General features: G+C 40.7%; 1 protein-coding gene across 1 annotated transcript in view; it reads left to right on the forward strand.

Moving 5' to 3' along the window:
* LOC129695770 (transient receptor potential cation channel subfamily M member 6-like) overlaps positions 1–13960 on the forward strand; it is a 126052-nt gene that overhangs the window by 32881 nt on the left and 79211 nt on the right. The window contains exons 15-17 of the mRNA XM_055633067.1: positions 1503–1643; positions 9171–9305; positions 11579–11859. Of these exons, the coding sequence (XP_055489042.1) occupies positions 1503–1643; positions 9171–9305; positions 11579–11859 (557 nt within the window). The remainder of the gene's footprint in view (positions 1–1502; positions 1644–9170; positions 9306–11578; positions 11860–13960) is intronic.

Consider the following 13960-nt stretch of genomic DNA (forward strand, 5'->3'; position numbering starts at 1 on the left):
ATAGCAAAGTCATACGATCATATGGTCATAAGTGATATGAGCAGAATTATCTGACTAGTATCCCAGCAAATGCCAGAATGAGAGTTATAAAAACTGCACAGAGCATTACAAACGCTCAACTGCCCTCCTTGGATGATATATATAGGGCCCGATGCTTGCGCCGGGCCACAAACATCAAGCAGGACACATCCCACCCTGCCAACCACCTTTTCACTCCGCTACCCTCTGGGAGGTGATTCAGGTCTCTGAAGGCTCGCTAAAAAATAGACTAAAAAATAGTTTCTACCCATGTGCGATAAAAGAGCTAAATTCCAACAGAGAACACTGGGGAAGCAAAATGTAATTCCAAGAAATGCAACATTCCTTTAAAATTCTATTTAAATACATTTATTATTTTACTAATAAGTGTACATATGTGTCAATGGTTGTCGTGTTTGTATTTTTTAACCGGAGGAGATGTAATGGAATTTCGTTGCACAGTATTGTGTAATGACAATAAACATATTCATTCATTCATTCATGAGGCCATTCAGCCCATCATGTTTACTCCACCATTCAATCATGGCTGATCTATCTCTCCCTCCTAACCCCAATCTCCTGCCTACTCCTGTGTTCTCCCCATAACCTCTCACACCCTTACTAATCAAGAATCTATTTATCTCTGCCTTAAATATATCCACTGACTTTGGCTCCACAGCCTTCTGTGGCAAAGAATTCCATAGATTCACCACCCTTCTGCGTCTGCTTTCTGTCAGTCAAGTGAGCGGGCAGACAATACCCCTTGTCTGTGAGATATAATCGCATGTCAAGACTCAACGACTGGCTCCTGAATTAGGGTGTTTCTAGCTTGAGCCCCAACTCCCCATCTGACAGGAGTAGGTGGAAGCGTAGTGTCCACTGACGTATCCCAGAAGTTACAGTATGTCTTCCTGGTCACAGCAGGCTTTGTGGCCTTCCCAATGGACCCCTGCTGAATTTCTGCTGGGGATTTCTTGCACGCTTGTGCATTTTCAGCCACAGCAAGGTATTCCACTGGGGTTGGGGAGTTGATTGATTGAAAGATACAGCATTGAAACATGCCCTTTGGCCCATGGAATCCAAGCCGACCATATGTCACCCATTCACACTAGGTCTATACTAGGTCTATACTATCTCACTTTCACACCCACTCCCTATTCACTTGGGGCAATTTACAGAGGCCAATTAACCTACATATCTGCATGTTTTTGGAATGTGTGTGGCAACCGGAGCACCCAGAGGTAACCCTCGTGGTCGCAGGGAGAACGTGCCAACTCCACACAGACAGCACCCAAGATCAAAATCGGACTCTGGTCTTTGGCACTATGAGACAGCAGCTCTACCAGCAGTGCTGCTGAGCTGCCATTAAAGTTAAGTAGATCACGTCTACTGTACAGGCAATGAGATGATTGAAGAGAAATTTGCAGCATCAATAAAAATATGCAGATTTTATTGAGAATTTTAATACCGGCTCTTGTTTGCAGAGCAATCTACCACCTGGTTACAAGATTACCTTGATCGATATTGGTTTAGTGTTGGAATATCTGATTGGTGGGGCATACAGAAGCAGCTATACACGGAAATCCTTCAGACTCCTCTATAACAGCCTTTACAGACAGCACAAGGTACGGAAAAGGTTAATTAATCCATCACTTTTGTGGGGATGTTCTGTTGTAATAATGTTAGTATCAAATCAATTGATTACTGTTGTGTTAAACAATTTATTTTAGTAACTATGGGTTGGTTCATTCTAGAAGAAGAGAAAGACATTTTATTTTAAAAATATTAAAATATATATAGAATTTTTATAATTTTATAAATTTAACTATTTTTGCTATCAAATTTTTTGACATTTAATCAAACCATTTTTCTAACTATTGTGGAGGGGAAGTGACTTCCTGAGTGTTGGTAATGTTCATGTTGACTTTTCTGTCACACTGCAAGTGATAGGTGTGTCAATGTATTTTAATTTACTCATTTGAAATGCATATTTCGGTTTGGATGCATAATTAAAGATTCAGCTTTGAGAGATTACAAATCTGACAATATTACCTGCTTTAATTACAACTATTCCGGAGGATTGTTAATAAATTAGTGATAAAATTAAAGGAGTTTTGTTGTCCTAGGAAAGGGCAATGCGATTCTTTGAATTTGCTTCAAAAGGCAGGAATGGGGTACTGATTGTGGATGATCACCCATGATCATATTGAATGGCGGTGCTGGCTCGAGGGGCTGAATGGCCTCCTCCTGCACCTATTGTCTATTGTCAGCTACATTGTGGTTGAAGGTTTGCAAATTTTTCTAGTAATTTATTCCATTAGTATTCAGAACTCTCTTAATTGCATATATTCAATTCTTAACCCTTCACAAACATGAGAAGTAGAAAATGTTGTAAACTCACATCCTCTGAGTAAAGATAATTTTGTCATTTCTGTCCTAGGTAACCAAACAGCCATGACCTTTATTTTGACTCAAGCTTCAAGAATCGGTTTCTCAGTGTTCCTGTGAATTCCTTTCACAGAATGTTACATGTTTCAATGAGATCACCTCCTATTTTTTAAATTCCCAGAGAATATCAATAGTTCCCATTGGAATTGCCCTTTCACCCAAGTACTTAGATAATGTTTTGGATGAAGCACTTCTCATATGATCTGACCCATCACTCATCAACTATATATATCTCCCTGGCCTCTTTCAATCATAAGTCTACTCATCCACCTAGCTTTGTGTTATCAGTAAACTTTAATATATTAAATTCAGCCTATTTGACAAAAATTGATATAGATTGATTGTAAGTAGCTGAGGGTCAAACATTGATGCATGTAGCTTTCATAAGTCACATCTTTCTTTTAAAATCTTTTTATTAATTTTCAAAAAAAAAAGAAAAAGATAAACATAACAGCTATATTGATACATAGTGATCAGGATTACATTAACAAGTGTAACCTAAGTATGAATCCAGTGTCAAAATACACGTTGAGTATAACTCTATGTAAATATAGTTAAATGGTTAAAAAAGAACTTGTGTATATAAAAACAAAAAAGATAAAAAGAAAAAAAAGGGAAAAAAACAAAACTCCCTAAACTAAAATAAGCAAAACAAAAAAAAAACAGAATCTGGGCTGCAAAGAATTACAACAATTTAGATCCCTGTTTGTCGCCAAATCCGTTTCACCGTATAAGGGTAAGAAAATTATTATAACGGTTGAAGAGGGAATAATTTATAATGTGTGAAAATGTTGAGTAAAGCTTCCCCAAGTCCTATCAAATTTAACCAAGGGTTCAACAATGTCACTCCTAATTTTTTCAAAATTTAAACATGATATCGTTTCAGAGTGCCAATGAAGTGTGGTAGGAGGGTTAGAGTCTTTCCATTTAAATAAAATAATGGAAATTGAAACCATATTCGCAATGTGTGTCTTATTATTGGGTTAATCGTATATTTATTCAATCTCGTAATTGTGAAAGGTAACGAGGCCCCTAGGATAGAAGCCAATGATAACCCCATGTCACATCTTGCCACTTTGAATATGATAGAGACCCAAAATCAAATTATTAATTATAGTCGTTTAGCTGCGGAGTGATACAGCTTGGATAAAGGCACTTTGATTCACCATTTCCATGGCGACCTTTATACTTATCAAAGCTAGTCACATTTAATCACATTTGGTCCTTGGCATTCTATGTCTTTGCAATTCTAGTACCTGTCTAGATGTCCATATCAAACTCTTTAAAACCCAATGATGAAAGCTATCAAGTTCCGGGGATCTATTGATTTTTTTGACCCATAGTCAGGATCGAATGCGGGTCTCTAGCACTGTAAAGCAGCAACTCTACCGCTGCGCCACTGTGCCACCTTATGATTACAGTCATTTGACCTATAAAACACTCTCTATTATCTATTGTTATTTGTAGTTCTACATATACTGATTCAACATTCTGATTTTCTATGGTAGACAAAAATGCTGGAGAAACTCAACGGGAGAAACAGCATCAATGGAGCGAAGGAAATAGGCAATGTTTCGGGTCGAGACCCTTCTTCAGACTGATGTGAGGGCGGGGGTGCAGGAAGAAGAAAGGAATAGGCGGTGACAGTGGGCTGAGGGAGAGCTGAGAAGGGGATGAGAAAGTAGGGACTACCTGAAATTAGGGAAGTCAATGTCCATACCACTGGGGTGCAAACTGCCCAAGCGAAATATGAGGTGCTGCTCCTCCAATTTACAGCGGTCCTGACCCTGGCCATGGAGAAGGCCCAGAACAGAAAGGTTGGATTCGTAATGGGAGGGGGGAGTTGAAGTGCTGAGCCACTGGGAGATCAGGTAGGTTAATGCGAATTGAGCGGATGTGTTGGGCGAAGCATTCGGCAAGCCTACGCTTGGTCTCACCGATTTTATATTTTGTTTTCTAAAAGAGAATTACTTGGATTATTTTGCACCTAATGACGTGACCCTGTTACCACAGTCTACTAGAGTAGGCTGGCAGTCACTCGAGCTTGATTTAACATTTACTAAGGTTATAATGGATTGGAGAGGGGAAGAATAGAAGCAGGAGTGAATGCAACATAGGGGGAAGTGGCTTGCAAGAGAAATGGTTAAGCAGAGTGTAAAGGAGAGAGAGTGGGAGAAGTAGAAGAGTTGTTGAAGTATTTGGAGGAAACGAATTGTTGAAGTTGTTGAGTCCTGAAAGGAACAAAAACATCGTTTGTTAAAGTGCCAGTGATGGATGAAGTGAAGCTGTGCACCAGAACAGAATCATTCTGTGCTGTTTGTCAAGAACATAAATGTGTATTAAAAGCTTCCAGCTGCATGAGAATGTGATTTTCCAGCCCACAGTCAATCTAATCTTTAATCGGACTCTGCAGGTTTTTATCTTGCACTAAACGTTATTGCCTTTATCCTCTATCTGTAAACTGTGGGCGGCATGGAGGCAATCATGTATAGACTTTTCACTGACTAGATAACGCACAACAAAAAAGCTTTTCACTGTACCTCGGTACATGCAACAATAATAATGAATTAAACTAAACTAACTTCCTTGAAGTTCAGTTCTACATTATTCCAATGAAACACAATGTGAGCTGAAGACATGGGTAGCACAGTGGCGCAACGGTAAAGTTGCGGCCTTACAGAGCCAGAGCCTCAGGTTCGATGCTGGCTATGGGTGCTGTCTGTACTGAGTTTGTGCATTCTCCTTGTGAACGCGGGGGGTTTCCCTGGGTGCTCTGGTCTCCTCACACATTCCAAAGACGTGCATATTTGTAGGTTAATTATTATTAATTTTTTTTTAATCGTCCCATGAGTGTAGAATAGAACCAGTGTACAGGTAATCACTTGTTGGTGCGGTCTCAGTTGGCTGAAGGGCCTGTTTCCATGCTGCATCTCTAAACATGGCATTTCATCTTCCACAAATGGATCGTAGCTGAATTCAACAACTTCAGAAAATCAATCTTTCCTGTTTATATCGGAATTAACCAGTATTAACTCAGGTTTTCTCTACCACAGGTATAATGCCTGATATATTGAGCATTTTCAGCATTGCCAGTTTTATTTAATATTTCCTGCATTGCCAGTTTTGATTCTTCAGTTTATACCTATTAATGTAAATCCTACACTGTAAATGGATTGATGTAATCATGTGTTGTCTTTCTGCTGACTGGTTAGCATGCAACAAAAGCTTTTCACTGTACCTCGGTACATGTGACAATAAATTAAACTGAATTACCATCCGCTGTTTTCCTCCACTTTATTTCTCTCTTACTTTCTTCCTGTTTTCATTCATCTTCTACTTACAGTTTTGATTAATGAGGCGTAATCATCCTCTCACACCTAGTACCCACCACTTGCATCATGCAGTCTCTTTTCACAGACATTTGATGTTCTCTCCATCCTTCCTCTAACAAAAAAAAACTCTGTACACCCATCACCAGATGTTGCCTGACCTGTTGAGCATTCTCTATTTGGAAACTTTTTCCAAACTCTCAAACCTTGTTATTAACACTTTTCCAAACGCTCAAATATTTAACAGCAAACTAAATTAACAATTCAAAAGAGTGAGTTTATAAATAAGGCTTGAAATGATTGTCAAACATTTTAAAAGCTACTGCATGAGGGTGTCAGACCATCCTCTTGAACTGATATCGTGAGTATGAAAACGCTCCTTGCAAAACCTGTGGGCAGGTCAAGAATCAAGAGTGTTTTTTTTAATCATATGTCCCAGATAGAATAATGAAATTCTTACTTGCAGCAACAAAACGGAATATGTAAACATAGTAAACAATGTAGTAAAGACAAAGTTAATTGTGTATGGATATACAGTGGCTTGCAAAAGTATTCATACCACTTGAACTTTTCCACATTTTGTCACGTTACAACCACAAACGTAAATGTATTTTATTGGGATTTTATGTGATAGACCAACACAAAGTGGTGCATAATTGTGAAGTGGAAGGAAAATGATACCTGGTTTCCAAATTTTTTTACAAATAAAAAACTGAAAAGTGTGGCGTGCAAAAAGTATTCAGCCCCCCTTACTCTGATACCCCTAAATAAAATCCAGTGCATCCAATTGCCTTCAGAAGTCACCTAATTAATGTCACTTGTGTGTAATCTAATCTCAGTATAAATACAGCTGTTTTGTGACGGCCTCAGAGGTTTGTTAGAAAACATTAGTGAACAAACAGCATAATGAAGCCCAAGGAACACACCAGACAGGTTAGGGACAAAGTTGTGGAGAGGTTTAAAGCAGGGTTAGGTTATAAAAAAAATATCCCAAGCTTTGAACATCTCACGGAGCACTGTTCAATCCATCATCCGAAAATGGAAAGAATATGGCACAACTGCAAACCTACCAAGACATGGCCGTCCACCTAAACTGACAGGCCGGGCAAGGGGAGCATTGATCAGAGTAGCAGCCAAGAGGCCCATGGTAACTCTGGAGGAGCTGCAGAGATCCACAGCTCAGGTGGGAGAATCTGTCCACAGGACAACTATTAGTCGTGCACTCCACAAATCGGGCCTTTATGGAAGAGTGGCAAGAAGAAAGCCATTGTTGAAAAAAAGCCATAAGAAGTCCCGTTTGCAGTTTGCCACAAGCCATGTGGGGGACACAGCAAACATGTGGAGGAAGGTGCTCTGGTCAGATGAGACCAAAATTGAAGTTTTTGCCTTAAATGCAAAACGCTATGTGTGGCGGAAAACTAACACTGCACATCACCCTGAACACACCATCCCCACTGTGAAATATGGTGGTGGCAGCATCATGCTGTGGGGATGTTTTTCTTCAGCAGGGACAGGGAAACTAGTCAGAGTTGATGGGAAGATGGATGGAGCCAAATACAGGGCAATCTTGGAATAAAACCTGTTAGAGTCTGCAAAAGACTCTGGGGCGGAGGTTCACCTTCCAGCAGGACAACGACCCTAAACATACAGCCAGAGCTACAATGGAATGGTTTAGATCAAAGCATATTCATGTGTTAGAATGGCCCAGTCAAAGTCCAGACCTACATCCAATTGAGAATCTCTGGCAAGACTTGAAAATTGCTGTTCACAGACGCTCTCCATCCAATCTGACTGAGCTTGAGCTATTTTGCAAAGAAGAATGGGCAAACATTTCAGTCTCTAGATATGCAAAGCTGGTAGAGACATACCCCAAAAGACTTGCAACTGTAATTGCAGCGAAAGGTGGTTCTCCAAAGTATTGACTCAGGGAGGCTGAATACTTTTGCACGCCACACTTTTCAGTTTTTTATTTGTAAAAAAATGTGAAAACCATGTATCATTTTCCTTCCATTTCACAATTATGCACCACTTTGTGTTGGTCTATCACATAAAATCCCAATAAAATACATTTACGTTTGTGGTTGTAACGTGACAAAATGTGGAAAAAGTTCAAGGGGTATGAAAACTTTTGCAAGCCACTATATATATGGCTTGAATGTAATCATGTGTAGTCTTTACTTTGATTGGATAGCACACAAATAAAAGCTTTTCACTGTATCTCGGTGTTCATAGGAAGATAAACTAAACTAATATATACACATACATGCATACATACACATAAAAACACTAATGGGACTGTCCCACTTAGGCGATTTTTCAGCGGACTGCCGGCGACTGTCAAACACACACAAACACATCACTTCCTACAACAGCCTGTTATGCAGGCGGGAGACAGGGCAAGCGGGGGAGCGCTGTCTAAATAATTCACAGAGTGCAAAGTCAAGTTGATGCGGACACACCGCGATGAACAGGAAGGTTGGCGCTGTAATTAAAACGGCTAAAGCACAGTGTACAGTAAGTCCTTTAAAGTAGAGGAGGGAGGGGGGTGGGGGGGGGGAGAAGGGGAAGGGGAGAGAAGGAGTGGAGACAACTTTTCTGAAGCCAGAGATACACGGCTGTGAAGCTCGGCGGACATTTAACATTACCGGTCGGATATCCTTGGTTCTGAAAACTACTGCTTACCTTTTTTTTCCCCAATGAGCCAATGAAATTCACCCGTCAGCACCGGCTCCAAATCTACGAGAACCTCCGAGAATCTTCGACCTCATTAGAAACCCATTAGGACCTCCTGATGACCCACCTACGGCTCGAGAATTCTCGCTACTCTCCATGGCGGCTTCATTCTGGTCGCCGCTAATTTTTCAGCATATTGAAAAATTTGCAGCGACCGTAATGAGGCTGTGACTAGTTCCCAGAATGTGGGAACTCGTCGCGACCATGAAGGCGACTCCCCGGCAACCACCCGCGAACATGTGGCGACTGCATCGTCTCCTGCAGTCGCCAAAAAAGGCGCATAAGTGGGACAGGCCCATTAGTCAAGTTCATTGACCTCCTTAATTTGAATTCAAACTTGGATTGCAACTCACAACATTGAATCTAAGTGTCCACTTCAGGATTTTCCCCTTAGTCTACTGACTAAGGAGACTCAACCTCCTGACTGGCAATGGTATCAGTTTTGTGAGGAAATCACTGTGAATATCTGTTTATACTCTCATCATTCCTACCTCCCAATCTGCAGATGGGACTTACAACATATTCATATGTAAGGATAGGCTTTTAATTTTTCTTCATTAAATTACGTGGAAGTAATATAATCATGAATATTGTCAGTTTATTTGCAGTAACATTACTAATACACACTAATATTTTCCATAGCGAGTTGGCCGGATTGGTGTAACCAGTTTCACTCAAAGCTGGAACCTGAACAGAGAACAAACTTCCAGAATGGGCAGTGGCGAGCAGAGGCTACACTCCCAGTTCATTCGAACAGCCCAACCATACAAACGCAAGGTACAACGTTCTATAATTATACTTCGAAGCATGCTATGGAGTGTGTTTGTGTTGAAGATGTAAATCTTCTCCAACCGTAAATAAGCACCTCAAGATCATAATATTCAGGATATCTTTTAATTTATTTATTGTCTTAAGTTTAAATCTTGATGGAGGTCATATAATGGGTAATTGAGAAAGTTATTAGCTCCGACAAAATGTTCGGTGACATTTTACCACATAAACAAAAGCTGTAAAGAGATTTTTGTGTTCTTGACAATTTTCACTGATTTCATTGGTTCTTTGTAAAACTTAACAAAGTTCTGCTTTACGGAAATGCTTGTTGTTAATTTGGCCACTCCTGTGAATTTAGTACAGCTTTTTGTTTAGTTTAGAGATACAATGTGGAAATAGGCCCACGTGTCCGCGCCAACCAGCGGTCACCATATGCCAGTTCAATCCTACACACTAGGGACAAATTACAGAAGCCAAATAACCTGTAAACTGGAACACCCAGAGAAAACCCACATGGTCACAGGGAAAATGTACAAATTTCGTACAGACAGCACCTATAGTCAGGATCTAACCCGGGTCTCTAGCGTTGTAAGGCAGCAACATTACCACTGCGTCACTGTGCCACCCTCAAATGTTACGATATCTAAAAATGTGGTCGCTCGTCGAATGCAGTTCAAACCCTACTAGTGTTCATAATGCTTTTATGAAATACAAAAACAGATATCAATAGTTAAATCATTGTGGATACATCAACATTTTGATCGCTTACACTTCCTTATCTCTGTAACTCCCATTCCCCTGACGCTCAGTCTGTAGAAGGGTCTTGACCACGAAATGTCACCCAATCGTTCTATCCAGAGATGCTGCATGTCCCGCTGAGTTACTCCAGCATTTTGTGTCTATTAACATTTTCTCTGTTATACTTCCTTGAATTCATGTAAAGTGATGTATTGGACTAGTGTTAATTAGCAGTAAATGTCCTGAATGCAATGTTATTAGCCCCTCCGCAACTGCTTGCTTGACAAGGCTCTTGCTCGGCAAGGCTCCTCATCAGCAACATGTTTTTCTGAAGTCGGCCCTATAGCTTTCCACCTGTTTCAACCTGTTGGGATATTAAACCTATGGATAGTGCATGAATTTTCATTGGGCCAGTGAGCTACTTCTTGCATATGGCAGTTCACTGTGGCCTCTAATGAAATGGGCTGGAATTCGGTAGTGATAAATTGGGCTTGCACGGTGGTGCAGCGGTAAAGTTGCTGCCTTGCAGTGCCAGAGACCTGAGTTCAATCCTGATTACAGGAGCTGTCTGTATGGAGTATGTACCTTCTCCCTGTGACCACCTGTGTTCTCCTTGGGTGCTCAAATTTCCTCCCCCACTCCAAAGACATACAGGTTTGTAGGCTAATTGGCTCCTGTAAAATTGTAAATTGTCCCTTGTGTGTAGGATAGTGCTAGTGTAAGGGGATCGCTGGTCGGCGTAGCCATGGTGGGCCGAAGGACCTGTTTCCTTGCTGTATCTCTAGTGTCTAAAGTGTACAGCCACCTACAAAAAATTATCTGGGGCCTAATTGCATTTGAACCTCTGTCCACCCAGAACATGAAGGGCCAGCTGAAGGGAAACAGAGCCTAATTATTTTTTTAAGCACTGCCTCAAGAAGCCCAATAACTTGGATGCTTGTGTGAAGTATGTGATTGGAATACTGGAAGGAGAAATCAATCCTGGGCCATTCCTGGGCCCTGATTTTGGATTTGCACGGTGAAAAAATTGGAAAATTTTGGACAAGCTTGCAGGGGTCAAAAAACGAAAATAACTCATGTACTTAATGAGCAGCTGACCAGTGCTGCAATCATACAACTGAGATTGCATTGTTATAAATCACCATTGTTATTAATTGCCGCTGATCTTGAATTAAAAAGCAGGTTAGAAATAAAGAGGACAAATTTTTATTACTGGGCACTTGAACAACAGGAATACATCTATGAGTTTCATTCCAAATGGAATAGTGTTCTCTACAGAAATCCTGCCACATCTTTTGGTTAGTTTAGTTTAACAGGATCAGAAACTCTGATTAATCACTTTTTTTTAAACTTCAGGATAACCAGAACTTAACAGGGATCCAGAATTTACACAGTACTTCAACTGTGTCCTTACTAACAGCTGAACTCATTCGCTGAGTTTTTCCAGCATTTTTGTCTACCTTCGATTTTTCCAGCATCTGCAGTTCTTTCTTAAACTTGCTGATCTTTATTTATTGTCGCTGCCATGTTGACTTTTACAGGATAAATCTGTTTCACTTTGTAAGTTAAAAAAGAAGCAAAAGGATGATCTAAGATTTTCAGAGGATCACGATTCTGCAGGCTTCATTTACCCCTATAATGACCTGCTGGTGTGGGCGGTGCTGATGAAACGGCAGCGGATGGCCTTGTTCTTCTGGCAACATGGTGAAGAAGCCACGGCAAAGGCGTTGGTGGCCTGCAAACTGTACAGAGCAATGGCTCATGAGGCTAAGCAGAGTACCATGATGGAGGATACCTCAGAACAGCTAAAGCAATATTCCAAGTAAGATTATTCTCTTTTACTTTCATGTTTAACAGCTTTAATGATTGACTACGCTATCTATGCCACTAATAATTTTGTATATTTCTGTTAGGCCTCCCCTCCGCTGACGTGTGATAGCACTGGGATAACACAAGTTCCTTCTTGTATTCCTTCATCTTAATTCATAGCAAATTTCATTGCATTAGTTAAGTTGAGTTTAGCTTATTGTCATGTGTACCGAGGTAAAGCTTTTCACTGTAACTCAGTACAAGTGACAATAAACTAAACTCAACTCAGCTAAAGCAATGAAATGGCTATGAATTGATGAAGATCCAGAAGGAACTTGCATCATGCCAGTTGTATCTCTCGTCAGAGGCTGAGGGAGACCTAATGGAAACGCACAAAATGAAAGGCACAGATAGGGTAGTCTATCAAGCACATGGGACTCTGTCTCACTGTCTCCTATGGTAGAAATATCAATGAACAGAGGGCATAGCTTTATGGTGAAAGGGACAAAGTTTCAAGAAGAAGTGTGGGGCAAGTTTTTTTGCACAGAAGGTGGTGGGTGACTGGAACGCACAGTTGGGGGTGGTAGTGGATACAGTAGTGATGTTTACGAAGCTTTCAGATAGACATGTATGTATGCAGGGAATGGGGGAACATGATCATGTGCAGGCAGAAGAGGTTAGTTTAGCTTGGGATCATGTTCGGAGCAGACATGGTGGACAAAGGGCCTGCTCCTGTGCTGATTTTTTCTAAGTTCTATGTTCCATGTGTTGCCCCCATAATTGCTCACAGATTTGAGGTTCCTGCACGATTGTGCAAATCTTAAACAGACTGGATAAGCTCCACGATGAGCTCTTTCTCCTCTGTGCTTGGCTGTTGTTCTCCATCTCAAGCACAGTGATGGAGCAAGAGCTCACTGGGGTTCCTCTGTGATTGTTAAATTTGCAACAGCTGGGAACATAATTTTATCCCCCCAAATATCAGCATCGGAGTTAGGTTAACAGAAAAAATAAAACAAACGGCTGGAGAAATTCACAGAGTCGAGCAACATTTGTGGGGGGAGGAATTGCCAAAGTTTTGGGTCAGGACCCTGCACCAGGACAAATTATCCAAATATAATTTCTTGACCCGAAACATTGATAGTTTAATTGTCCCATGAACAGATGCTGTTGTACTCTCAGAGTTTCTCCAGTAGTTTGGATTTTTTGGTCCAGATTCCAGCATCTGCAGTCTCTTGCCTCTTCAGAGTTTGTTTCTGTCCCATCTGAAATAAATAAAATACTTGGATTTTATTTTTGTAGGAAGGAACTGCAGATAGACTAAAGATTGACACAAAATGCTGGAGTAACTCAGCAGGGTTCGATCCTGACTATGGGTCCTGATTGTATGGAGTTTGTACATTTTCCCAGTGACCATGTGGCTTTTCTCCGGGTGCTCCAGTTTCCAACACTTCAAAGACATTCAGGTTTCTAGGTTAATTGGCAAAAAAATGTAAATTGTCCCAAGTGTATAGTAGGATAGTGCTAGTGCATGGGGTAATCGCTGGTCGGCGTGGACCCAGTGGGCCAAAGGGCTTGTTTCCGTGCTGTATCTCTAAATGTCTAAAAGTCTGAAAAACACTGATTTTAACAAATACTAGGAAAGACTGACCCACTCTTAATTGAATGATGCATGTTTAACATTACGCCTCAATCTAATATCTTAACTCAATGATGGCACCTCTGCTCCTGCAGTGCCACTAAAATGCTCTTGAGTTCAAGGTGAACACATAATCTTTGGTCTTATCTACAGTAGATGAAGGGCACTGATACCTTGACCTAATATTTCTGGTGTTACTGCAGTTCTTCTGATGAAATTACAAGAGAAGGGACCTCACAGCTGCCTCACAGCTCCAGTCCCGGGTTCCACCCCATCTTTTCCATGTGGAAATAAACTAAACTGAACATATAAAAAGGAACTGCAGATGCAGGTTTATATCAAAGATAGAAAAAAAATGCTTGAGCAACTCGAGGATCAGGAAGCGTCTCTGAAGAAAATGAATAGAAACAGATACATATAAAATAGGTACAGGAGGAGGCCATTCGGCCCTTCGAGCCAGCACCGCCATTCATTGTGA

The sequence above is a fragment of the Leucoraja erinacea genome, chromosome 3, assembly GCF_028641065.1.
Source record: "Leucoraja erinacea ecotype New England chromosome 3, Leri_hhj_1, whole genome shotgun sequence".
NCBI lineage: Eukaryota > Metazoa > Chordata > Chondrichthyes > Rajiformes > Rajidae > Leucoraja > Leucoraja erinaceus.